The 26,914-nt window shown below is 46.8% G+C and overlaps 1 protein-coding gene and 1 long non-coding RNA gene across 7 annotated transcripts in view; one reads left to right on the top strand and one right to left on the bottom strand.

The window, feature by feature from the left end:
• Positions 1-2,728, top strand: part of LOC107149291 (N-acetyllactosaminide alpha-1,3-galactosyltransferase-like) — a 2,810-nt gene extending 82 nt beyond the window's left edge. The window contains exons 1-2 of the mRNA XM_048799856.1: positions 1-178; positions 259-2,728. The exon at positions 1-178 is cut by the window's left edge and continues 82 nt beyond it. Of these exons, the coding sequence (XP_048655813.1) occupies positions 269-1,393 (1,125 nt within the window). The 5' untranslated portion in view covers positions 1-178; positions 259-268 and the 3' untranslated portion in view covers positions 1,394-2,728. The remainder of the gene's footprint in view (positions 179-258) is intronic.
• An 8,310-nt stretch (positions 2,729-11,038) lies between these two features.
• The window catches only part of LOC107149427, a 290,671-nt gene continuing 274,795 nt past the window's right edge, over positions 11,039-26,914 (bottom strand). For 4 of the 6 annotated variants that reach the window (XR_007346266.1, XR_007346269.1, XR_007346267.1 and 1 more), the window contains 3 exons: positions 25,544-26,244; positions 22,492-22,673; positions 11,039-12,698 (listed from right to left, as the gene is read on the bottom strand). This is a non-coding gene — a long non-coding RNA (uncharacterized LOC107149427). The remainder of the gene's footprint in view (positions 12,699-22,491; positions 22,674-25,543; positions 26,245-26,914) is intronic. The other 2 variants (XR_007346264.1, XR_007346265.1) reach the window with 2 other exon arrangements.

The raw sequence follows: 26,914 nt of genomic DNA, 5'->3' as shown, positions 1-26,914 counted from the left end.
GCGTTCCTGCCCCGAGCGCCCGCGGCCGCGCGCGGGCCCTGGCGCTCAGGTTCAGAGGATCAGGAGCTGGAATGCGATACCTTCCCTTCTTCTGAGCCCTGCCTCCTTCTGCAGGACCGAGCTCAACAGAACTTTGTTGTTTTGCCTTTTGCTCTGGAAGGAAAGAAGCAGACAATGAGGATCTCGTAGGGCTGTGGCTGGCAGTGGCTGTGGCCTGGACTTTTCTCTGACGGATCCAAGGTGACAATGCAGAGGCAGGGAGAAAATAATGAATGACAAAGGAAAATTAATATTGTCAATGCTGATTGTCTCAACTGTGATTGTTGTGTTTTGGGAATATATCAACAGCCCAGAAGGCTCTTTCTTGTGGATTTATCACTCAAAGGACCCAATTGGCAACGGCAGCATTCAGAAGGGCTGGTGGTTTCCAAGCTGGTTTAAAAATAGGACCTACAATTACCAGGGAGATGAAGAGGAGGATATAGAAAAAGGAAAATCGAAGAAACAAAGAAAGGAAGATGAGGATGAAGAGCTTCAACTGTGGGACTGGTTTAATCCAAAGAAACGCCCAGAGGTTTTGACAGTGACAGAATGGAAGGCACCGGTTGTATGGGAAGGCACTTACAACAGAGCCGTCCTGGAAAATTATTATGCCAAACAGAAAATCACTGTGGGGCTGACGGTTTTTGCTGTTGGAAAATACCTTGAGCGTTACTTGAAGGAGTTCATAGTATCTGCTGATAGGTTCTTCATGGTTGGCCATAAAGTCATATTTTACATCATGATAGATGATCTCTCCAGGATGCCTTTGATAGAGTTGGGTCGTCTGCGTTCCTTCAAAGTGTTTGAGATCAAGCCTGAGAAGAGATGGCAGGACATCAGCATGATGCGCATGAAGACTGTTGGGGAGCACATCTTAACCCACATCCAGCATGAGGTTGATTACCTCTTCTGCATGGATGTGGACCAGGTCTTCCAAGATAATTTTGGTGTAGAGACTCTGGGCCAGTTAGTGGCTCAGCTACAGGCCTGGTGGTACAAAGCAGATCCTGATGAATTTACCTATGAGAGGCGGAGTGAGTCAGCAGCATATATTCCATTTGGAGAGGGGGATTTTTATTACCATGCAGCCATTTTTGGAGGAACACCCATTCAGGTTCTCAACCTCACCCAGGAGTGCTTTAAGGGAATCCTCCAGGACAAGAAAAATCACATTGAAGCTCAGTGGCATGATGAAAGCCATCTAAACAAGTATTTCCTTCACAACAAACCTACTAAAATCTTATCCCCAGAATTCTGCTGGGATTATCATATAGGCTTACCTCCAGATATTAAAGCTGTCAAGATATCTTGGCAGCAGAAAGAGTATAATTTGGTTAGGAATAATGTCTGATTTCAAATTGGGCCAATAGGTTTCTGAATTTGAGAGAGTATTATTCTGGCTAGTTCCTCAGAAAAATAACACTTAATGTTAACTTAAAAAAAATACTAACAAAACACCAACATGGCAGACACATACTATTCCTCCTTGTACTTTGAGCCTTGTAATATGGGAGAATTAATCTATGGTAATCAGATGTAAATTCCCAGTAATTCCTTCTCTTCTGGGTTTAGGGAAAATATTATTAGCTAAATCAAAAAGAGTTTGCCATAGGCAAAGAAAAGCCAGAACATTCTATGTGTGTCAGATAATGTACTGAAGAATAGTGTGCTAAGGCAAGTGTTTGGCAACAAGATAAGTTGTGTGTGGAGGGGTGTCTGTCCCCTTGATTCCAATGTCTTCCTGGTTTTGATGTGTCTAAAGCAGCTTAGAGTTTATTTGTAGCCGAAGAACCCTAGTAAGGACACTGCCTACCTTGGCAATCCTCAAAGGCCTCAAAGCTGATTGCCTTGGGCCATTTGTAATCCATATTTTTTCTCATCAGGATGCTGTTTGGCTTCCATGGAAAAGAGTGGAGGAGATTCCCAATGGATATCACTGTGGTGCATGTTCAGAGTCCCAGGGAATCTGATGAGGCAGTGGGCTCAGCTTTTACACGAAACAAAGCCTCAACAATGAGTTTGCCATGAAATAGCAAAGAGAGGGGCTAACCACTGTGGGGCCATGCCGCTCTAGAGGAACACAGGGCATGACCTTGGCACTTAAATTACTCTGAAGATGCAGGCACCAAACAGGAGGCATTCAGCCTCCTCAACCCCAAAGAGCTGAATGGAAGGTGCTTCTTGTGTTTCTCAAAGTCATATTTGGCCTACCAGACTTGTATCTTCAGCACCTTGGTGAGGGGAAGTGGATGGACTCAGAGAAGGGAAAGGCACACAATGGACTGAAGAGGCCTATGGGGACCAGGGCTCATCAGAGGACGATCTGCCACTATCTGGTCCAAGCACCTGTTCTAAATCTCAGGGTTCCTCAGCCTATCACATCCTAACTTGGAGGGATGACATCAAGGAGTGGACTGGAGAAAAGTCCTCCTGTTGAGTGACCCCTCACTTTCCCCTGTTCCATATGCACTGTGGAAGTGTAACAACCAGATGTATTTTACAAAATGGTTAACTGATTTTATAACGAAAGCATGAGGGAATAGCTATGGGAGGCCCAGTCATCATGACTAAAGAGCTGAGCATCAGTGCCCTTCTCTAGGAGAAGTGGTGACATCCTACACATTGTAAGTTAAAGCAAATCAATGTAAAGGAAGTTGGTAGGCCATATTTACATATGCACATATATTTATATNAAAAAAAAAAAAAAAATGTCCAAGACAGAGATGGGTATGGCACCAGACTTCACCCCAGTTAAAAACAGCGTTGGAGTCTCTGCTTCACACTCACTCCGACACACTCACTCCGACACAATAGGAGTGTTCTACTCTCAAGATGCGTCTGACTTTGTCTTTTCTTTCAAATGGGCCACTACTGAGGGCAGCACTGTTCCGTTTTCTCTTCCTGTATGTTGTGCTGTCTGACCCTCATGAATGAGGTCACAGTCAGATCAGGGGGCTAGAGAGCCACTGGTGGTTTTCCCAAGTGACCAAATTATGAAACTGGAGGGTAACTCTAGACAAGTCTTCAATACCCACGGGGAATCCTCACTTCTGATCTCGATCTTTATAGCGGGCGACTTCCTGGCCAGGTTCTGTGTTTATACCTTTGTTGTATGCACGTCAACACGTGTGCCAGGAACAGAAAATGAGAGAGAGCAAAGAGAGGGTTCTTGAAAATTAAAAATCTGATCACTAGAAACACGAGTGAAAGAATTAGAAGAAAAGACAGAATCTCCCAGAAAGTGAGGAGAAGGATAAGGCCGTGAAAAATAGGCAGGGAGACCAGTGATCAGAGGAGGGAGGGAGGACCCAGCAGGGGCCCACGGGCACCTCCGGGAGAAAACCAAGGGGGTCCATCCACAGAGCAAGACAGGCCGTCCCAGGGCCCAGGGGCACGTGGCTTCTGGATGGCTCTGAGTGCCACACGGGATTAATAAGAGGCAGACATCATTCTGAACTCTGAGAACCAGGATTAAAAGAGATCCAAAAGTTTAATGAGAGAAAACAACACTGAACCTAGAAAGAGAATTCAGTAATTTTTTTTTAAGGCTTGTATTTCTCCTCTCAGCAAGAAAAAACAAAGATCAAAAACTTCAGGATTAAGAAGTTGTACAACAAGGTCGGAGGTCAAGTTTGAAGCCCACTGAATGTTGTATGGTTTCAATCAACGATCCAGTGAGATGAGGGGGTCTTCATTGAACTCCTTGCAGTTGACCCCTTTCACGGAGAGACACGGAGGTCATGAAATTGGGAAAGAATGTAATCAAAGCATCTTAATTGTCCGTGTAGTGAACAGGATTTGCTTAGATATACAGAAACATCACTGGCTTTCAATTTTCAGCATCAGCCTGAATATGTAACGTGAGTTTTTCAAATTGTGATGCAGTTAACAACCCTAGTGGTGGCAAAGTGCGCGCACAGTTTATACATGTGCGAAAGTGGAAGGGGAGAGCGCTAGAGAAGAAGGCACGTGCCTCACCTTTGCCTCATAAACTAGATTTCAAATGTACTATGTAAAGTTTCCCAAGGAAATCAGAAGTAGAGCTTTAAAAAAAGGAGAGGGGGAACAGTCAAAATTTGACTTCAGGAAATTGATGGAACATGGAGACATTTCTATGGGCCAGGACTGGTGCTGGGATTGGGTGAGAGTCTGTTTTACAGTCAATTCAAGGTCACTACATTAGTGATTGACAATTAAAAACCAAGAAAAAAAAATCACATGCTGTGTATGAGTCAAGTTCATAGATGGCATTGCTAGTAACATGTGAGACACCACTTGGGGACATGTCGTGCAAGAGACAAAAGATTTGTCTTTTAATTCACAGGCCAGATAAGATCATTTGCATCCCAACAGTGCATCCCAGGAAGGACTCTGGAGGCTTGGGCAAGCCTTTCTTGGCATGTGCTGCTGGCTGTTGAGCCTTTGGACTCAACATGTATTTTGTGGGTTCAAATGAAGAGGGGGCTAGCTGGGCAACCCTCAGCCCAAGGGAACTTGGCCACCCTGGTTCCGGGGGGGGCGGGAGCAGCGCTCAGTCACAGTCACGGGCCTGGTCCTCTGAAAGCCCTGGCAGCCCCACGACTCTTCACACTCCTTTGTTCTTCCACGTAAAATGTTCCTCTTACGGATCTTTCCAGATCTCCTGCTTCCGCAGGGTTTTCCTGTGTGGATTCCAGCCACTTCACCATGTTGTTGTGGTCACTTTGTGTGGAAAGGTGGTTTTCCAACAGCTTGAGAATGGAAAGGTGGACACCATGAATCTCATCTTGAAAACTGACAGGCAGATAGCTCAGGGTGACTCCTTCACAATAGCTAGAACCCAATCCCTGTCCCCCCAACGTCCCAGGCGGCTTCTTTTGGGGGTTCTCATGATATTAGTGTAAGCGCCCACAAATCCAGACAGAACACACACCGCCCAGGGCACACGGCCACGTGGACATCCAGCCCCCAGCTACTCTAATTCAAGCTATTTGAAAAATAAGATGAAGAGCTTCATCTGCAAATAAGCAGACTGCGTCTATTGCAGCCGGACCTTGGCGAGCCCCACAGCGCCCAAAGACAAGAAGCCTTCAGGTGGCTTTAAATTAAAAGGAATATTGTCAACCATGTCCCTGGGCCCTGAAACCCCCCTTCTCCAACCCGCTCCTCCTCTTCTTTGTAAATTTTACAAGCTCTGTGATTCAGCAGTGGAAAGTCCCTAAATATAAATTCAGCATTCCGTCCACCCCAGGAGCGCCTCCTGGCTGCCACCAGGAGTGCGGTATTAAAGGCTCTCCTGCGATTCCCGGGAGTCAGCTCGTGTGTGTGTGTTTGTGTGTACACGTCTCGTCCTTATCTTTCCTCTGTAGAGTTATCCTCCTTTCCGTGAAGATACCTGGTGACCATGAGACACCTGGGGTCAGGAGAGAGGCGTCCCCTGAAGTTCCCAGTCCTCCTAGAACACAGGTCCTGCCTTTAGGAAATAGCACTAGTGTTCGTACAGCTGCGACTGCTGTGTGCGGATTTCCACCAGCCACCACAACTGTGACGCGTGTCCACTGCCCAAACACCCAGGCCACCACTCCTGCTCCTCCAAAGACACAAATGCTGCTGCCCCAATCAGAGGGTAAATGACACCGGTGACCACAGCTCACTCTCTCTCATGTGACACGAGGAGCCTGGGCGGGGCCTTTCAGTGACAGCCCCTCACAGACCACATCCCTGCTCCCTCTTCACATGCATGTCAACCACGGCCGGAGGGAAGGGATGAAGCACATGACGTGGTGGCTCCTCCAGCCTCCTCTGAGGTGTGACACCTGTGACGTCTGCTCATAGTTCATAGGCCAAGGCCAGCGAACGAGTCAGGGGGCAAGAAAGTACAACTGCACCAACTGTCCCCAAGGAAGGCCATCGATATATCCAGGAGCCCCTTGTTGTGACAGCGGGACTCTCACAGGGTTGGAAAGAGCAGGAACGAGGCAGATCTCATGAAGACTCATCGATTCCCAAGAGACACAGATACCGGTCCCCTCTTCTCGTCTCCTCGCCCTGCTGCAGGACCCCATGCTGCCTGCCAAAGAACTAAGGAGCCAGGACTAGAAAATGCATCCAGGAGGGCCTGGCTCCCAGCTCCCCGGGCTCAGCACACAAGTGAAGCCAGACATTCCTTCTGCTGCTAGAGATAACAGAAGAGGGGAACGGACACCGTCATCGATGTCCTCGAGGGTGCCCCTGGTTCTGTACAGGAAAGTGAAGGGGGCTCAGTCTCGGGGAAGCGTGGTAAGACCTGCCTCATAAAGATGCCTGGAAAGAATTTCGCTGCCACCCATCTAGAGGGGACCCAGAGGACATTTCATCACTTGCCTATCCCTTAATCCAAATTCAAATTTTCTCCCCATGAGACACTGAGGGACAGAGTCTCCATTTTAATGTGATCAAGTCTCTCTTTGTACATACAGAATAGCAAAAGAATGTCTGCACAAATCTTGCTTTCCCAAGAAACTGTCCAAAAAATTTGTTATCTTAGAGAGAAGCTGAAGGTCAAATGGGAAAGGAGACAGAAGAGGAACCTTATTTTCTCTAGCTCAGAAATACTTTCCTAGCATTCCTTCTCTGGTACATTAACCCTGCCCTGCACCCTGAACTTTTAAATGGGGAGGGGTGAAGGAAATTTATTAGCGGGGACTTGGGAGGCTTTTAGTGATGGTAGAATTCTGCTTACTGTTTACTAGATACATGGAGAGACTTAAATAAAAAATTCATGCCAACAGTATTTATACAAGAGACCAGCTGTTCTCATTTATTCCGACAGACATGGTTCCACAGGACTCCGAGCTCCATTATCCAAACTCAGTGAACTACTCTGGCAACGACTGCACAGGTCTGAAGCATTTCAGGTCCCATAGCAAGGGGGGGGGGGGGGGCTCACTTAGACAGGAGCTACAGCCAGCTGATGCTAAGACCCTGGATTCTACCTCAAAGCTGTCAGACTGGACCAAGAAAGACACACATCCCCATAACACTGGGTCAGCCTACCTTCCGCCCACTACATGCCCAAGACAAGGGGGCCCAGGCACCTGCATCTCCATCCTCCAAGACGACCAGGGCAGGATGACGCCTGGCGTCATGGTGAAGCTCCACTGAACTCAAGCCCCTCGCCCTCAGCTGCCATTGTGTACAGCCATTTCCAGTGAAAGGTTTGGGGACACTCTGACTTTTTAACTTTTAAATCAGCATTAGGAGTGAATATTTTTTGGTACCAAGGATTGGACCCAGAGATGCTTTACCACTGAGGCTCATCTCCAGTACCCCCACTCCCCATTTTCTTAATATACATATATTTTACTTAGAGACAGGGTCTCGCTAAGTTGCTTAGGGCCTCACTAAGTTGCTGAGGCTGGCTTTGAACTTGTGATCTTCCTGCCTCAGCCTCTGGAGCCACTGGGATTACAGGCAGGGGCCACTGTCCCTGGCATGGAGTGACTTTTGAACCATAAGGGAGCAGTGCTTGAGAGAACTGGTTTCTATGTATTTCCAGGGCCAGTGTAAGAGGAGCAACCGTATTGATCACGAGGCTGATGATGGTTTTCTCAGCATGGGCTTTGGGCCCAAAGTTAAAGCATCTCACTTAAACCTTAAAACAACCCTTTAAGATGAGCTAGTGATGTCCTTCCAAAGATCTACAATAGGGAAAAGGAGAAAGAGAGTAAGCTGGACGTGGCAGGCCCTCCGCCAGGGGGTCAAGCCAACATGACCAGCAACAGGTCAAGGTGACCTGTCACATGGTGACCTTGACCTATCACATGAACACAGGGACTTCACCTCTGTGCTGCTCCCCTCAAAAACTCATGATCCAGTCTGATCTTGATAAAGATAAATTCCAAGTGAGGGGGCTGGGGCTCAGTGGTAGAGCGCCTGCCTGGCATGTGTGAGGCACTGGGTTCGATTCTCAGCACCGCATATAAATAAATAAAATAAAGGTCCTTCAACAACTAAAAAAAATATATATATTAAAAAAAAATCCAAGTAAGGAACATTCTATAAAATACCTGACCAATGTTCTTCAAAACTGTCAAGGCCACCACAGCCAGGGATAGGCTGAGGAAGCCCATGGATCAAGGATGTCTATGGAGATGCAACTAGTAAATGAGATGCGGTACCTGGGAAGAGATCCTAGAACCAAAAGGGCCATTAGGGACAAACTAGGGAAGTCAGAATTAACAGCTGAGTGTGGTAATAAGAGAGCATCAGTGCTGTGCTGCCCCTTGATTCTGAAAAGCAGACCCTGCAAGGAAAATGGTAACAAAAGTGGAAACCAGGTGGGTGGCCTATGGCCTCACTCTTCCTATCTTTGCAACTTTTCTGTAAATCTTAAAACTATTCTAATATAAAAAGTTTAATTAAAAAAAAAATCTCTGAGGTTGATGCTTTTACCTCCATGCTAGAGATGAAGAATTATAGGTTAAATAACTCCTCCAAATTAGAACCCCAAAGCAAAAATACCTGGGCAGATAAAACCACTCCACATTGAAGCCACCAGCAGAATCAGTCTGCAAGAAAAGTCCTTGCGTGAGTATTTCATAAAAACCGTTTTATGCCAGATACATTAAGCTGAGAGAATGTATTTCACTTATCTCCCTAGTAATGAAACACTTTTATTTTAGCATACGTTTGAGTCCGGGAGCCATAACATGACTTCCGAAATATTTCATCTTTATTTCCACCGCAAACTAGATGGACTCCGTCAATGCCATGGGATGGCCACATTGAAAGAGAATCTGCTTCAGGGTTTACCCAAGCCTCTGAGCTCCCCAGGAGCAGTTGCCTCAGCCACGGACACCCAGTGCAGAAGGCCCCAGCTTGGGACCATTCTCACTGGCCACGCGCTCTGTTCTCACACACACACTGGATATTTTGGAGCCGGTGAGCTCAGCCCACTTGCTGGGGGACAGGAAGAGTGGGTTAAAGTTAGCAGCCCTGCAGGAGGAAATGACGGCATTCACAGGAGGAAAGGCTAACCCACACTTGGAGTTTCTTCAGACAGGGAGACTCGAGATCAGCTATGGTGCTCCAGAAACCCAGAGCAAACTCGGTGCCCTCTGAAACCAGACCGCCACAGCGTTATCTCCTGAGCCAGCGTTTCCCACAGTGGAAGCCAGCCTCTCTGGGAAAGCTCCAAGGTCCTCCCCAGAAGGCCCGAGCAGGCCAAGACATATCCTTTTTTTCCTTGGGACTTGCCAAAATCAGACAGTAGGATTCAACAAATATTTCTAAATACTGTACTTAATATATTGTTCCCTGTGAGAATGTAAAGTGGAAGGGATCCAGCAAGTAAGAAAACAGGCTGCTCTCTGGGAGTGATTAGATTAGCCAGCCTGAAACATGTTTTTCTCCATCTTGTTCTACAAACAAATCTTTTTTTTTTTTTCCTTTAACTTAAATTTCTTGAATTAATGATTTTACCATTCTGGCCTTGTCTCAGGAAGAGCAAAGATTCTTTCCCTCCCCTTTTGTGCAGCAAACTGTGCAACTACATAATGGCACCTTATCTGTTTTAACAGGAGGGAAGGATGGATAGAAAAGGGAGGAAGCCAATCTGACCGATTTTCCCACAAAATCACAGCAAACCAGCAGCAGGGGTTCAAATGGGCTGACTCCCGATTCCCTGGTCAGTGGAAAGAGAACCAAACCCAAAGTCAGACCTCTCCCCTTCCCCACCAGGGAAGAAACGTACCACGTTCAAGAAGCCACAATTACACACACACACACACACACACACACAAAACAACGTTGCAACTGGCACTAACCCAACACAAATGTCTCCTTTCAAGAATTGTTGCTATTTTTATAACTGAACTCATGAAAAAAAAATCTCTTCATTTTGTAGCCCTGAGTGCTTGTGGCTGGAATTTTAAAATTTCTAATCTCATACCAGGGAGAGAGGCTGGAGTGCTGAGAGGTCACTTGGAGGGCTCACTTCCAAGATCAATCTGGGACAGAGGGGCTGGACAGAAGAAGGGCATCCTTTGGGTGCAATTCTGGAGCTCAGAGACTCACTTAGAGTTATCAGGTGACCACGTCCTTGTGAGCCCGAGTCCTGCTGCCTCCCGAGTCCAAGCCTCCTATTAACACCCTCTGCAGACCCAACGTCCAGTTGGGTGGACACTGACCTCGCCACACCAAGCTCCCACCTTCAGATCCTGCCCTCTCTCTCTGGAGAACACCTGCCGAACATTCACCTGAGAGTGGGTTTCAAAGCCCACAGGATAAGGAGGGGTCGGGGTTTTCAAAGTCCTACGGATAAGCTCTTAAGTGTTCTTCAAAGTCTTCATTCAGAGTGTCAAGTCTTCCCAACGACTTCCATATTTGCTTCTGGCTTTCCAGACAAATGAAGTTGTCAACATGATAGAGAAGGTTCCACCATGTGGGACCGCATAGAGCAGATAAGACACACATGTATGACTACGAAGCAAACTAGAGCTGAATGCTCCTTTTTACCTGCTGCTATCACGGTATTTCCCTCCTGGTGCTATTAACTTTGCTGTCCAGTTACCTGGATGCTGAACTCATTCAGTGATATGCTACGTGAAGAGCACACAGCAGCCTGGTGTGGTGGTGCCCACTCCTGTAATCCCAGTGGCTCAGCAGGTTGAGGCAGGAGGATCCCAAGTTCAAAGGCAGCCTCAGCAAAAAGCAAGACACTAAGCAACTCAGTGAGACCTTGTCTCTAAATAAAATACAAAAAAAAGGGCTGGGATGTGGCTCAGTGGTTGAGTGCCCCTGAGGTCAATCCCTGGTACACTCCCCCAACGCCATGCCCCCCAAAACACATAGCAGCACTGAACAGTGCCTGGCACACAGTGGCACAAAAATATATGCTCAATCAATCAATCATCTTTGACATCTGATAAGCAGTTACCTCGAAAGAAAGAAAGAAAGAAAGGCAAAAGAGGCTAGCTCTTAAGCTCCTTCTCTTCCTGGTATTCACAAATATTTCTAAATGCTTATGAATACACTCTTACAGCATTCTTCAATATTTAATATGCAGTTATACATATAAATATTAGGAAATTATTAAGAACAAACAGGCAAGATAAAGACAAACCACTCAGCAAGGACAACACTGGCTGTGTGTACGTACATGAATGTGAGCCACACACTGTGTTGGGTTCTTTTAAAAACAAAATCACAGAAAATCTACCTCACTCTTTCATGCCTCAGCACACGAGGGTGTTTTATTGTATGTTACTTCTAAAATGTATTTGACTGCCCTAATGTTGTTCACACATTTAAACAAAGTATGTCAGAAATGAGAAACTTTGTGATATTCTTACAATTAAAATCTTTACATGTTTGACCACAGTCTTGGGAAACATCTGCCCTGAAGTTGAGTTGCTGAAACTTAGGGGAAGCACATTTTGTTGCTTTTGATTTTGCACACTGTGAAATAAGTTCCAGGTAGCATGTAAAATATTTCTCCCAAATAGTATGTTTTCTCTTATACACATAGTGATATTGGATTCTGTAATCACTCTTCTACTTAGTTTAATAGTTAAAAAGTGAGTCTTTACATTTTTCCAAGAAGTAACCTACCTACTTACGTTTAAGTAATAAATATAACATTTTGAAGCCTCAGCTCAAAGTTATGTACCCAAGAGCAGGTGCTAGTACTTTGAGGGACTAAGAACTTTGTAAAAGGTACAAGGGGAGAGGTCTGAAATCCTAGCTAACAGTTTTCATCTTTTTTTTTTAATTAAGATAACTCAAAACTTACATGGAAATTTCCTAAAGTTCCATTATATCCAATGGATTCTGTTTTAAAATAGATACACCTGTGCATGGTTCACTTTTCCTTGTTTTTCTGAGGAGCACCTTCACCTTATCACCTGACTCTTGAAACTGTCTTAAACTTTCATATACTCTCTCGTTGCATCAGGGCTCAGTTGAGTTTTGCTTTAAATTGGTGTGCGACTTGTGCTGCACATGCATATCTGTGAACCCATACAGCTGTGCACACCAGCCTATACATATGCATACATGCATGCCTGTATACACATGTCCATGTGCATTTACATTTGACATGTATGCACAGCTTTTAGACCTTGTCTTTCTCCCCTGGGTCTTGGTAAAGCAGCTAATGTTGGCATCTTTATGTTTACTATATTAAAGGAGTAATCCAAGAGATGTTCTCACGGCAAAGGACAACAGAAAGGAAAAAGACACTGGTTCTTCCAGATTCTTCTCCAAGCCACTTAGCAGGTGAGGGGGGGAAAGGACAGGTAGGGGCTGCTGGGAGCACAGGACAGGCTCCGTCCCTCCTGCCTGCAGAGCTCCTGGCTCTGGACCCAGGGACAGCGGGCTCTGAGGGGCCCTGCACCCCTGGGCACAGGGAGTATAACTGCCGCCTGTGGGCCAGACGCGCAGGTCCGCCCGGAGTCACGTGTGCTTGGGAGAAGTCGCCTGCACACCTGCTCCAACGGTGTGACTTGGCTGCGGGTTTCCTGGGTGGCGTTGGAGTGCTGGGTAACTGCTCCAAGCTCGCGGCGGGCCAAGGGAAGTGGGTTGTGCTCAGAGCAGTTTGAGGTGCCCCGCGCTTCCACTGGTGTCAAGAGCAGGAGTCTCCAAGGGCGCACGGCTGCCAGCAGGCTCTGCGCACCCTCCACCGGACGGAGAGGGGCCTTAAAATAAAACAAAACAAGAAGCTTTAGCAACCAGGAAACCAGCAAGCAAAGGAAGCAGCTGTCTCTTTTGCTTTGAAATAACCCGTGAGAGAGGGAGGGAGGGAGAGACACACACACACACACACACACACACACACACAGCGCCGCTGCACCCTGGGCCGCTGATCTCACCACCTTCAGGCTTCCGTTTTCATAGAGCCTTTTCATTTTTCCTGACTAAGCAAATTTGCTCCTTGTCCAAACTATAATGATGATCATAAAATCATTCTGACCCGGGTGGGAGGATGGACAGGGGGCTGTTTCAGCACAGGCCACTGCTCTCTGCAAAGTCTGAGAGGGCTCCGGCCTGTTTTTAGCATAGCCCCAGGGTGGCTTTCCACCTTCTGACATCAGCAAGGGCAAATCCCCTATGTCAGGTCTTCGGAAACCCCATCTGCCATGCAGGCTCCCAGGCCAGTGATCTGCACAGCCCCCACTGGCCTCCAGGCCCCACACCTGGCTCTACTATCACTCTTTCTTGCTCCTCTACTGTGAGTTTTGGGGGCAGAAAATATCTATCTTCTAGAAAAGTGAACTTGCAAAGTACACAACTGGCAGAAACTTCACCCACTGGAGCGCCATGAGCACTGGTCTTATGAACGCCTCCGTGGACCTTCTCAGGAACTTTTTTGAGAAGATCTACCCAAACTGCAGTGACCATGTTTAACCCCAAGTGAAATTGCCACTTCTGCCCAGTTACAGTTCTGCCGGCCTCAAGGGTCACCCTGGGTATTCCCTTAGATTTCCACATGGCCCACAGTACTTTGGTGATTTGGACAAAAGGTGTATAAAGCATAGCAGGTCTTCTTTCTCCGTCCCCGCCCTTTCCCCCTATATTCTCCCCCTCACTGCTCGCGTCCTTGGGCTGGCGAGCAGGGCCAGATGGCACCGTGAATGGAAAGGCACCTGAGTGAGCCCAGGAGCCAGGTCTGGGAGTGGACCCCACTTTAGGCTCCCCAGGTACGCCTGCACTTCTATTCCTAAAACCTGAAAATGTAGGGGTCTAAAAACAACGTTTTCTCCTCCCAATTTTCCATTCTGGGGCCTCATGTTGATATTTCGTCCTTCAAAATTTTCTTGCTTTTTTCCAAAAAGCATTTCATTGGAATACCAGAGTTTCCCGGTCACGGTCAGAATGGGAGAAAACACTGCACTGTTATCTGCTACCATTCTGCAACAAGAGCACACACTTCAGCAAAATATCCACATCTAAAGGAAACCCATCTTTGCAGGAAGTAGAAAAATAGGCGGAAACCCCTGCATTTATTAACCATGTACATAATAACCAGGAAGCTCCTACCCGCACCTGGTGTGGCACCCACTGTGTGCTGGAAACTTCTGAGAGATGTCAAAGCTCATTAGAGAGAGAGAAGGTGCCAATTGAATGTAATAATAGAGGAAAAAATCTTTGGAAATTTGAAAAGATCCGTGAGCACAGAGCTAATACACCCCCAAGGCCACATGGGAGCCTGACAAAAACTAACCCTAACTCCTGACTTTAAGCAAATGTGTTTGTGTTGTGCTCTCAATTCTGCCTCCTTTTAGGACTCTGAACATCTTCAGGTGACAGGGTCACTGTCGAGCTGGAAGAGGGGAGGGTGGACAAGAGGGAAAAGAAATGCCAGGAGCTTAGGTCCAAAATTACACTTTCAGTCAAAAGAAAACCACGAGTCTACTAAAATGAACTAAAGGCCAGCAGATCTGGCCTTCCAGTTCAGCTCGCGCCACCCTGAAGATGTCAGTTTCTGCTGGATAATTCCCTGAGAGGCACCATAGAGTTTACATTGCAAGACAAAACTAGAAATATGGAAGGTCGGCTTCCGAGTCCTCCCCATTGTCCCAAGCAATGGAAATGCTTGTCAAATTTTATAACCCGGTCGATGTGACACTAAAGGGTTGGTATCGATTCACCTGTGACACAAAGTGACTAAAAATTATAATGGTGGATGTGTGTAGCGATCCCCTGGGTGTGTATGTAGTGTTTTAGAAACATCAAACTTGCCATCTCAGGTCATCCGCTCTCCAGTGACCACGGGAGGTGAAGGAACATATGCCCATCGCACTCATACAGAAGGCGAGCCTCAGAAGTAACGGGTCTGGAGAGCTCTGCTATTAAAGCTAAGAGCTGAACCCAGTTCTTCCCAACCCCAAGGCCAACTGGACTCCTCCTGCAGAGGCCAGCTTGATGAACAACTGGGAGGATGTGGAATGACCACACCAGCCTCCTACTCCAGTTCGGCTGGCAATGTCTGTGGGAGACCACACTCCTGGTGAAGCCAGATCTGCTGGCCTCTTGGGGAAAACCATCCACATTTTTATATAAAAAAAGACTTTAAATACTTCTGGGCACGATGGCCATGCCTATCTTCCCTCCAGAGGCTGAAGCAGGAGGATAGCAAGTTCACAGCCAGCCTCAGCAATTTATCGAGACCTCAGCAACTTAGCAAGACCCTGTCTCAAAAAATAAAAAGGGCTAGGGATGTGCCTCAGTGGTTAAGCACCCCTGGGTTCACTGCCTGGTACCATAGATAGACAGACAGACAGACAGATAGAAAGATACTAGCAGGAAGTTATTTAAACACAAATATTTGCATGCACATGCACATACCCCCTCCTCAAATGGGCACACACCACATAGTTGTAGGATGGACTGAAGTCTCCAGGCCACTGGCTTATGATATCTGCTCTCTTCTACCTGCTTCCCATTCATTTTATTCACCTGGATGCCACGGGGACCATCATTAAACCTATATTAGAGTTATATAACTTCACAAATGAAAATTCTCCTTAAAATAACAGTTTCAGTGCATCCACGAGAGCCACACATTTGAAAAACCAAAGCATCTTTGGGATCACGCGTTTGGCATCTGCAAGTGAACGGTAAACATGCTCGCAGGCGCTAAGCCGTCAAGGCCACAGCAGTGACAGTGGCTCCTCAGCTCCATCAGTCCAAGCTGGGCCAGATCCACAAACTAACAAACATTTCCAAAATGCAGATCACAAAAGCCAGGGCATCTGCAGGAACCTCTGTCCCCTTCAAGTCTGATGATTTGGCAGTTCTGGGAACTTTTCCGAGAGGAGTCAAGACTCACTCTGCCAGCCCCAGCTGTTGAGAGCTCAGCCCAATCTGTTCACGGAGCTGCTGTACTATAACAATAATGTGGCTGCAGTTCACCTTCATTTGCTGCAAAGATCATTAACTATCCCTCAGAGAGACAGTATTAAAGAGAGTGCCCGAGGCATAACAAATGGAGATCCCTGGGTAGCCCAGTTCAACACAGGTAAGACGATGCCAGCCAGGCCACCTGACAGGGCCCACAGCCAGAGGAGAAGGGGAGAAGGCAAGGGCAGGAGGGAGGGAAGCCGGTGGAGGGAGAGAAAGCCAGGAGGTGCCTGGCACGCACACACGCCTGTGTGAGGAGAATAGAGAGTAAAAGGGAACCGTGAGACAGAGACAAGGGGACATTAACGTGAAGTCACAGCGGTGACATGACTCTACTCTGACAGCTCGTATTCCACTACAGCGGTGCAGGTAGACTGGTGGGGACGGGGGGGACGGCAGTCTCCCACAGGAACATGTGACACCTAGACACCTTCACACTGGAGCACTGTGAATTCAGTGAAACCTGTACTTAAGTCATGCATCTGACCTGCCATTCATACAGATGCTGAATCACAGTGTGCTTTCCACTCAACTCATGCGCTTGATTATTAAAGGCTTAACGTGAGTCTCATTTGAATCTTGTTCCCCAGACACTTCCCCAGACCAGCACTGGAAAAGCACCCTGTGATCCCCTTCCCAGAAAGTTCTGCCTGTTATAGACACACCTGGGAGCTCTTGAGGCAATATCAGCAGCATCAAGGACTGAGTTGCAATCATCCCCTTAATCAAAACCAAATTCCAGTCAATATGTGAGTAGAAAATTGGTAGCAAAATGGCAGTTCCACAAGGCGGGTCAGTCTCCTTGAGATTCACCTCCTTTGGAAATGCATAGATAATGAACTGTAACAAAAACAGTTTACTTCTCACTGTTTACTTCTCCTTAGTGAAATCCCTGTCTCCAGCAGTGGTCCCCAGCTGGGGGCCATGGGGTTCTCCATGATACTAACTTTTGGTTGCCACAGCTGGAGATGGGCATCTAGGGGCAGAAGCCAAGGGTGCTGCCCCACATTCTCCCAAGCACAGGACAGCACCCCTCCCCAGCAGGAATTATCCACCCCAAAATATCAGCCTTGCGGAGGTTGAGAAATGCTCCAGAGACTTAGTTCAGAAATCCACCCCCCACATTTCAATATCCTGTATGGTTTTTATTGTCAAGCAGAAGAGGATTCGAATTGACATCTTCCTATCATTAAAATACCTTCTCTCCAGAGAGTAATAGCATTTGACATCAATGAAAAGGGGGCCAAGGAGCAGAAGTTGAACACTAACACAGAACCACAGTGGGAACCCTGTGAATCCTACTGTAGCGCCAAACTCTGCCCAGGCTCCAACCAGGGATTTAATTGTTCAAATGTCCAAGAAAAAAAATTTTTTTTCCCCAGAGTGTGATTTGATTCACCTAGAAGGATGCTTTCAAACATGTGGACCCAAAGACTCCAACATAAATTTTATGTTTATGAAGAAGAAAAACCCCTTCACCCCTTCTTATGGAGACACACACAAAAGCACACCCTCCCCACCCCACCCTGAAATCCGAGACTCTAGGTAAAGTAAACTGACTGCAGGTAAAAGACTCTGTGTAAAAATTAAATTGGCTTGAAATAAAAGAAACTCACCTGAGGGGTGGAGAGGAGGGGGTTGGGACTTAGCCCTGTCCTGAAGGAAGAGCCCATCCGTTCTCCCCAGCACACCTGGAGATTAATTAGCAGTTCTTTGATGTGCTCACTGCCCTCACCCAGAGCTCGGGAGTCACCCCGACATCTACAGGGCTGTGAGGTAACGCAGTGTGAGCTCAGGTCGTGTCCTCATCTTGCCCAGGATGCCCCGCCTGCCGCCCTTGGCCCTGGCCCTGCCCACCCTCCTGGCTTCCCCTGGGCTCCCTGTGTGGCCCCTGTGGGAAGGGCTGCTGTGCCAGCTCCCCGGCTTTCCTGGAGTCCTCCTGGCAGTCACACTTGCAGCTCCTGGGAAGGCAACCAGGAGCGCGTGCAGGCTGGGACCTCCAGCCCCGGAGAGCCTGTGTCCTGCCCTGTCGGGAGGGAAGCAGCTTCTGAAGTCTACCCAGGCTGCAGACCGTCCTCCAGCTATTGTTCCTGGGCAGATTTCCCCTGGACACAGGATGGCAAAGGGTTCATTCAGGGACTGTGGCCTGGGAGCACGGAGGATAGACTGGAGACAGGCGGGGTGTGCCCTCAGAGGAGAAGAAAATATCCAAAGAGTGTGTGAACCTGCTGTTTTTCAGCTAAATGTTCCCTTTTAGGTGGGCAGAAGACAGAGGATGAATTGGGCAACTTCATTTATGAAACTGTCCCTGGGTGATTTAAAAGCAAAACGAGGGCCCAGTGTTGCCACAACTCTGCCCACTTCCCAGATCTACCCCAAAGCTGCCGCTGTAACCGCCGCTGGCAGAATTTCTCACCAGCATGTGGGAGGTGACAGCAGGTGGTTCATCTCTGCTGTGAGGAGGGAGAAACATTAGGGGCAGAGGGATGGGATCATCTGTTTTATAACCAGGTCAATCAGGAGAACTCCTACCAGCCAAGAGACTTCTACCCATTGGAACGTATTAAAAACCAAAGTCCTGCCCGCGTCACACCCAGAGGGCAGGAGGAAGGGTCAGCAACGCTGCACGCAGGGCACCAGGAGAGTGTGCAGGTCCCCGCAGAATACCCCCCAGAGAGTCGGGTTGGCCAGACTCTCATCCTGAACACAGCACAACTCCTGAAGGTGCCCGTCCTGAAGGTGCCCTCGTTGGACCCAAGGGGGTTAGGGAAGGCAGGGGCCTGGATAGACCAAACACAACAAGGGGAGAAAGCAGACTCCCCAAGCCAAACCCTCAGCCCCGCACCTGCTTTTTACAGTACCAGGTCCCTCAGGCCCTCGGGACTCACGAAGCTGCATTCACGCACTGTGCTGCGCTCCTTGGTTATTAGGTTGACTGAAAAATTACAAAGATTCGAATCACAGAATGAATCTCATAACAAAAGGCAGGCTCCTTTCACACGCGCTTTCTCTATCCCTGGGTTGAACGTGAAGTTGATCTTAGTATCTCCAAATCTTCCCCCATCTCCTCAAATCAGATCTCCATGAATGGTGGGTCCAACTGGGTCCTTAGTGATTTATTTATGGCTTCTTGCTGCGTTAGCTGCCCAGTTTACTAAGAAAAGTTAGGGTTCAGAATTAAGTTGCTTAACTATAGTAACTAGAGTCAGGGAAATTTTCTCCATTAATTTTTTTTCCCCTAAATGAACATGCTAGGCGCTACATTCCCATGCATCTTCTTGGAGAATATAAATAAACTTCCCTTGCTGGTACTTATCAAAAACAGTCTGTGTCATTTGTGGTATTAGTGATTTACCACAGGAAAATCACTCATCTCCCTCATGATCCTGGACAAGTCTGCCGGATTTTCTTCCATTGAAGAAACAGTAAGTCAAGCCATATAAAACACCCTTCACACTTATCTTAGCCATCTGCAAAGTTTCTTATAGGCACAAACCACTTAGCATCACGTCAGCAGCTTCATGATGTCCCCAGGAATCCTACATTGTTAAAACGTGAGCATTTTGCTGTCCCCGTAAAAACCCCAAATTAGCAAATTTCAGGCGCTCAACTGAGGAAGTCCCCACACTGTAGAGTCATGTTTAATCAAGGTCAAGTCTCAATGAAGCAGGGAGAAGCAGTGACCAAAGAGCCAGAATCTAATGCAGTCACAGGAAAACAGAAACCCTGAGAAGACCCTGGAGACACATGGCAGAAAACCTGACCTCCCTGGTCGCGGCAGGGCAGGTGGCTTCGCTTCGTTCTCCTTCTCCCTCTGCAGTATGCAAGGCTGCTAGGGAAATGTCCCCCAGGCCAACCAGAAAGCGCCAGAGAGAGGGAGCAGGAAGAGGAGGGGATTGAGAAGGGGCAGGATCACCTCCCAATTCGGCCCGTAATCAGAGTGGCCCAGCGGTGGGCAGAGGGACCTGGGCGCAGTGGCATCGTTCCGTTTTCCTGGCTGTGAGATGATAATGGCGAGGATTCCAGCCCTTTCCCTGGACCCTGGGCTCGCCATCTCCCGGGCCTTCCCTCCTCGCCCCCATCTTCCTGCCCTACTACGCATCCTTTGAAAGATTTAGCTCACACATCCACTCATATTCACCGTGATTACTGCCTCCTCCTTGGTGTGTCTGTAGAATGTTCCTTCTGCTAATAGAGCCCTCTTTACGCTGTCTGGGGACTTACTGGGAACAGGAATTCCTGCCACCAGAAGACAAATGCCTTGAGGACAGATTCAGACTCTTGTAGTCTTTTATCCCCAAGGATGGGGGAGGGTCTGGAATAGAGCAGGTGCCCAGTAAACCTGCTGAACCAGGGAATGGGCACAGGAGCATCAAAACTACCCAAGGACGCCAAGAAGGCCAGACTGAAGAGTCTCATTTGCATATTTCCTACCTTCTACCATCCATTTAAAAGGACTGTAAAGACAGAATATTTCCAACTCTAAAGGAAAATAAAGCCCCAAACAGAAAAGGTAAGCAGCCTCCTGTAAATTATCAGGAGGAGTGGACTTTTCAAGTCACAGCCCTGAAACTCCAGTCCTCTGTACATAAGGTTCTGTTCGTCTCTCCCAAGATTTGCTTCTCACCATGAGTGTGGTTCAGGCTGAAGACCAAGATGACACGGGCCCCCTGTGTACAGAGACACAAAATCTCCCACATTCTCAGCATCCACTGTGCCCGGCTGAAATTCTGGGTTCCTGGAAGGCTGCCCAGAGAGCTTCTAATGGTTCCAAATGACTAAAATCCTCCCCCAGCCTCTCCCTCTGCCTTGAGTTATATATTTACTACCACTGTCCTAAAAAAAATGTCCACTACTTATAATTAATAAAAAAATATAAGCTTGGAGAGAGAAATATTTCCTAAATCAGCTGAGGCCAAAGTCAAAGTTCTCAGGGAGCCACCCACCATGAGCTCATCGGGCTGCAGAATGCTGAGGAGCCGGGCGGTCTGCACCCGACCACGCTCACCCTGGGACGCTGACAACTGAGTCCTCCCATGCTGCAGCAAAGTAATGGCACTTACTGCACAGTCGTGTCACACGGGGTCAAGGGGAGAGCAGCTGGTGCCTTGTGAGGAACACAGAGGTGTGCGGGACCTAGGCATCCCATAATGGCCAGGGTTTTGCTGTGGGACCATCTTTATATGGCCTTGACTTTTCAGTTATTTTCAAAAAACATTCCTAAAGATGAGAAAATGCTCCTCAGGGGCACATCTCTGCCATGATGTCACGGCTACGTTGGGCACAGAAAGCAATGTAAGAATTGGATCCCAGAACACAGATGCTCCTTGGCTGATGATGAGGTAACCTCCCAGTAAATCCACTGTAAAATAAAAGTATCCAAAGTGGAAAACATTCAGAATACCTCACCTATGGAACACCACAGCTCTGCCACACCCCGTCTCCTCAGGATGACATGGAGCAGAGCTCTCTGCCACCGCGCAGCGTCACCAGGGTATCACACTGCATGTTGCCAACCCAGGACCAGATCGAAATTCAGTATCTTGAGCTGTACTTTCTATTGAATGCACATGGCTTCTACACCATCAGAAAACTAAAACATCACACTGAACCATCTCTAAGTCGGTTCCTGAATGTGTTCCTATAGGACATGAAATCACTGAAGGGTGAGAAATCACAACTGCCTTCACCAAAACCCCACTGGTTTCACTGTGACCCACATGCTGGCACACACACAAAACACTTTTTGAGCCACATGCATGATAATAATTAGGGAGCCTACTATGTGCTGAGAGCCATAGCGAGTGGGAATGACGCATGGCACTTTTGCCAGAAAGGAGTGGTTGAGAGGTGATGCCAGCAGCCATTGAGACGAAGATGGTTATGTTAAGCTGTGTATTCAATTGTATATTAGACCCCTGCTGTCCGCCTTGGCCTGCTACTTTGGAGTTCTCAGAGGATTCCTGGAGAGTTCCCATTGGTTGGGGAAGTGCCGGAGGAGGGATTTTCAGGTGTGTGGTGTGTCCCAGGAGAAGGCCACATGCGCGTGGCGTTCACTTCGGAAATAAAGTTTGTTCCTGCTTGAGTGGCTCGTGATTTGTGTCCAGCCAGACTGCGGCAACTATGGATGCTTATTAGCATGTTTTGGGCCAGGTTACCTGATACTCTGTCCAGTCAGAACAGTCATTGTCACGAGCATCTTCACCATCATTAATGCCTTTGGTAAAAGGTAGATGAACTAATATGTAAGGGAGAGCCCAGTACACAGATACTCCATGGTATCTTTAAACTCCTTTCCCCACCCCTTTTCCCTCTCCCTCTCCAGTGCTGGGTATTGAAGCCAGGGCCCTGGGCACGCTAGGCAACCCCACTACCAGGGAGCCACATTCCCAGCCCAGCTTCCTCTCCCTTTTGAAAGAAAAAAAATAATAATAGTCAAAGAAAGCAGAATTCTTTTTGTTTTTTTGGGGAAAAATAATCCAAACACGGTTGATGGAAAAGTTCTCTGTTTCATTTTTAAACCAAGAAAACCCACTGCATTAGGAGGAGGAGGCCAAGGAAGAGCAGGTGTTGACCACAAAACTGTACCTAGGAGACAGACCGTGGAAGGCAGTGCCCGTGTCCGGTCAGCTCTGAAGAGACGGATGCTGCCCTCTTCCCTAGGCTGGGTCCTGGCACTCACAGGCAAGTAGAGCTATAAGATGCTGTTCATTTTTCACTCTGGAGACAGCTGGCATGCGGCATCTGAGAACAGGGAATTTTATATCGTCCTAGAGTAAAATATTGAGCATACATAAGTCATCTAATAAAAATCAGATTTTATGTTCTCTCCCTTCTCCATAACTAAGCAACATAAAAAAATTAAAGGATGGACAAAATTTCAAAAGGATTTATATGGAGCCCTTTTACCCCAAACCTAGTATTCAAATTATCTTTGCTTGTGGCCGAAAGGTTTTGATTATTAGATGACAGGAAGAGAAGAATTCAGCACCTCACAAGGACACAAGGAAAGGTTACAATTATTTCAACTCTCAATAGCCCATGGTTACATACTGTACCTCCAAATGAGCCCTACAGAGTGTCCACAGAGTAGCTCTACATGCAAGTCCCTAGAGAAGACTCACACGGTATCACAGGTGAATAAAAACTCAATAGTTTTTTTTGCATTGTTTTACCCTTTAGGAGGTGAAGGGTCAGAGAGGTCATGTGATCTGATGAAGTTGGTGCTGCCTACGAAGGAGGTACTGAGGCTGGAACCCTGAGTTTCCAACTTTCAGAACCTCAGGAGGAGAGCTGCAGACGCCACCGGCAGAGAACAGAGTGGGCCCCACCAGGGAGACCCGGAGGCTCTGCTTTTTAGGCTGTAGGTGCACGGAGCCATTGAATCTGCTTGTCAAAGGGAAGCAGTTACAGACGTAAAACTCAGAAGCACAACTGACACCCTCTTCCCTCTCCCTAGGCTTCCTGGCTGGGTGCTGATCTGACTTCCAGGTGCAGATGCAGCATTCATCTAAGCTTTGCCAACTAGTCACTCCAACCTCCCCAAATTCTGAGGTTATATCACATTTATGCTGATTTTCACTGTATCCAGGCACTTCCCCTCAAAAAATTCACTTTCCTATATCTTGAAGATCCAAGGTCAGCTTTTGTGAAGTCCACTCAATGCACAAAAAGAAGAAAAATATGATTGGACTGACATTGACAATTTGAGTCTTAAAAAAAAATGCATAGTACTCCTTATCCTGTTGCATACAATGAACAAAAACCATATTCACATTCACGGGGAACCTGCTGCATACACGGACACACGTCTTTGTGGGTAGCTCTGCTTCTATAGAGGTGCAGAAATGCTCTAGAGAATTGAACTGTTTCAGCCCAGAGAAAGTAAATGAGGGTAAGATGAGATACAGTACGCACCGAAACAAGGCCTTGTCCCCCAACACGAAGCACTCATTTAAAAGAGTCATCTCTGTACAGAGGTGGAAAGTAGAAACAGCTTTAAAATGTACTTGGATTACTAAACTATTGGCACAGGCCTGTGATCCCAGCAACGCAGAAGTCTGAGGCTGGAGGATTTCAAGTTCAAAGTCAGCCTGGGGAATTTTTAGCAAGACTCTGCCTCAAAATAAAAAAATAAAGAGGGCTACGGGTGTAGCTCACCCCTGGGTTCAATCCTCAATACCAAAAACAAAAAAAAAAGCTGGGGGGGGAGCCCTGGTTATGATACAGTGTAGCATTACTGCTATTCCTGGACAAGTGCCAAATGTAAGAACTCTGATTTACTCCAATTTGGTATGTAAAAGGACAACACAAAACACCATCAGGAAATATGGATGCCTGGCTAAGAATCCAGGTCAGACAAAATGTAAAAAGGAAAGCTTGCGTACGATGTTACATATAAACTAATAGAAAAATGACTGATTCTGGGTATTTATGTTATAAGGCATGCAACGTTATAAACAGCTTTTATTCAGTTGTTTCACACCAACACAAAGTTCACACCTTCAATGGCTCCACATGTGGTCCATGACGAGGAGTCCATGACAAGTCCACAAGTAAGTTTACTTTAAAACAAGAATAAGGACAGTCTGGCTTGCTGCTCGTCCTCTGAGGAACAGGCCTTCATATAATAAAGTTAGACTTCTACCTTCCAACAAAATGTTGTTGGACTTCATAAGCAGCTACACTTCTTCCGAAAAGCATCCACAAACCATCAAGAGATCCACGAACTTGCTAACTTTGAGAGACAGACGTTAGAAGGACAATTAAAATTCTCCTGTCTTTAGAGAATACCTAAATACATTCTGCTTCCATTTTTGAAGTTTCCAAAAGAAGCAATTCCAAAATCAACATCTAGTCTTGAACTCATCTTACGTGTTTTTTTTTTTTTTTTAGTTGTACAGAGTCTCCTTTCCGAAGACCTAGTAAAAGATATGATGCTGAGCCTTTTGCCTCATTTTCTTCCAGGGCTTTCCAGGACTCTGGCTTGACCAGTCTCCTCCGCTGGGTGGGGCAGACTGTGCACTTTGTGTGTGAACCATGTTAAGGGAAATAATTGGCCTGAATAACATGTGATATTTTGGGGGCAATAAAAGATACAAATAGGATAATCCATAATAAAAAAAAAACTAAACTATCCACAGATGTATTGGACTTAAGGACACAGAATGGCAATGCTGAGAGAAGCCTTCGTGATGAGCAAGGCCACATCTTATTCTGTAAATAAGGATGTGAAGTCCATAGCACCCAGAAACTGCACCCTATTCATGATCCTACTGGGCAGCAAAACCAAGACTAGACTTCCAAACTTGACTTCTGACAAGTTTTTTATTATGGCACTGGAATGGATTTTTATACCATGCCTACCATATTTTACTCAGCCCTACTTGTTCCTCCATTTCTTTGGTTGGATGTTAGTAACTTTTTTCCAGACTTCATCCAGGATCCTTATAGTGCAAAGTCGTTGCTCAGGGCTGAGCAGGAACAAGGCCTCATGGAGACTGGGCACTGGCTGGGTCCTGGAGTGACAGGCAGGGCAGCCATGGGGACATGGGGACACTGAGGGGCACACCAAGACAGACTGACTTCCCAACACTGCTGGCCCCAAACAGCTGCCAGGGCAATGAGATAAGCCACTCACCCTTCAGTGAAGAGAATGCCAAGGAAAGGAAATAGGTCAGGCAGCACCATTAGTGAAGAGTTACTCCTGCTACCAGAAAATAAGGCTAATGGAAGACAGAGCTTCTTTGTCTAAGTTCCAGGTACAGCAAGCAGAGCAGACACTTGGAGAAGGGCTTCTGCAAAAGTCCCACGCTCCTCAGGTTAGAGGAAATAGCCACTGTTTCCTTTCCAGATTTCCAAATTCATTTCCCAGTGTGTCATTGTGAGAAGTCAGTATCATGGAGAAAGAAATTCCCAGCTCCCACAATCTACCCAGACCCAACACTGGTAATACAGAATTCCCAGAAAAGAGTTTTAAAACAACAACAACAACAGAAGCACTCTCCTTGTTTGGCTTTCCAGGTCAAAGTTAGGTTAATATTTCCCAACTCACCACCAGAACTGGAGAAAACTGAGCAAGAAGGATATCAATATGGATTTTGCTTTTTTTGTTTTTTAGCTCTACCATTAGCAATTTTTGGATCTTGGGACAATTCCAGTGGATGGAGATCAGAAAATGAAGATTGTTGGTATGTAGCTTGCTCTTGATATTTTAGAGGAGAATGGTATGAATGTTCACTCAGACCACAGCTCTACGAGCTTCTTCTACCAGGTGCAGAAGCGAGTTCACCCAGGAAGCAGGCTGAACAGATTACAGATTGTGACATGCAGCTACCTCATCTAGAAAAAACACCAGAGAACAAAAATGTCTCAGCATTTGACAAATGATGAAAAAAGAAGCAGTTATAAAAATTTCCCCACACTCAAGCCATAATGGAAGAGGCTGGATCCCAATCCAGAGTTCCTGATGTCAAGTGCCCTAACCCATGTGTGTATACTTAATATCTTATCTCTCTTCCTCACAAAACTAGGGGGGGGGGGAACCACCCCACGACCCAGCTATCCCTCCCCTTGGCATTTATCCAAAAGATCTAAAATCAGCATACTACAGAGATACAGGCATGTCAGTGTTTACAGCAGCAAAATCCACAAGAGCCACGTTATGGAATCAACCCAGATGCCCGGAATAGATCAAGAAAATGTGGTATACACACAATGGAGTTTGACTCAGCCATAAAGAAGAATGAAATAATGGCATTTACTGGTAAATGAACAGAAATGGAGAAAATCATGCTGAGTGAAATAAGCCAGACTCAGTGAAGGACTGAATGTTTTCTCTCATAGGTGGAAGTCAGAGCAAAATAACAGAAAGAAGGGGGGGACAATATATCATAAAGATAGGGAAGATCAGTGAGTAGAAGGGGAACAGAGGGAGAGAGGGAGAGAGCGGGATATGGGATGCCATATACATATATAAAGAGCCAAAGGGGGTCCCACCTTTGGGTAAATG

The sequence above is a fragment of the Marmota marmota genome, unplaced genomic scaffold, assembly GCF_001458135.2.
Source record: "Marmota marmota marmota unplaced genomic scaffold, marMar, whole genome shotgun sequence".
Taxonomy (NCBI): domain Eukaryota; kingdom Metazoa; phylum Chordata; class Mammalia; order Rodentia; family Sciuridae; genus Marmota; species Marmota marmota.
Note: the sequence above shows the minus strand (reverse complement) of the source record. Positions and strands in the feature narration are given on the sequence as shown.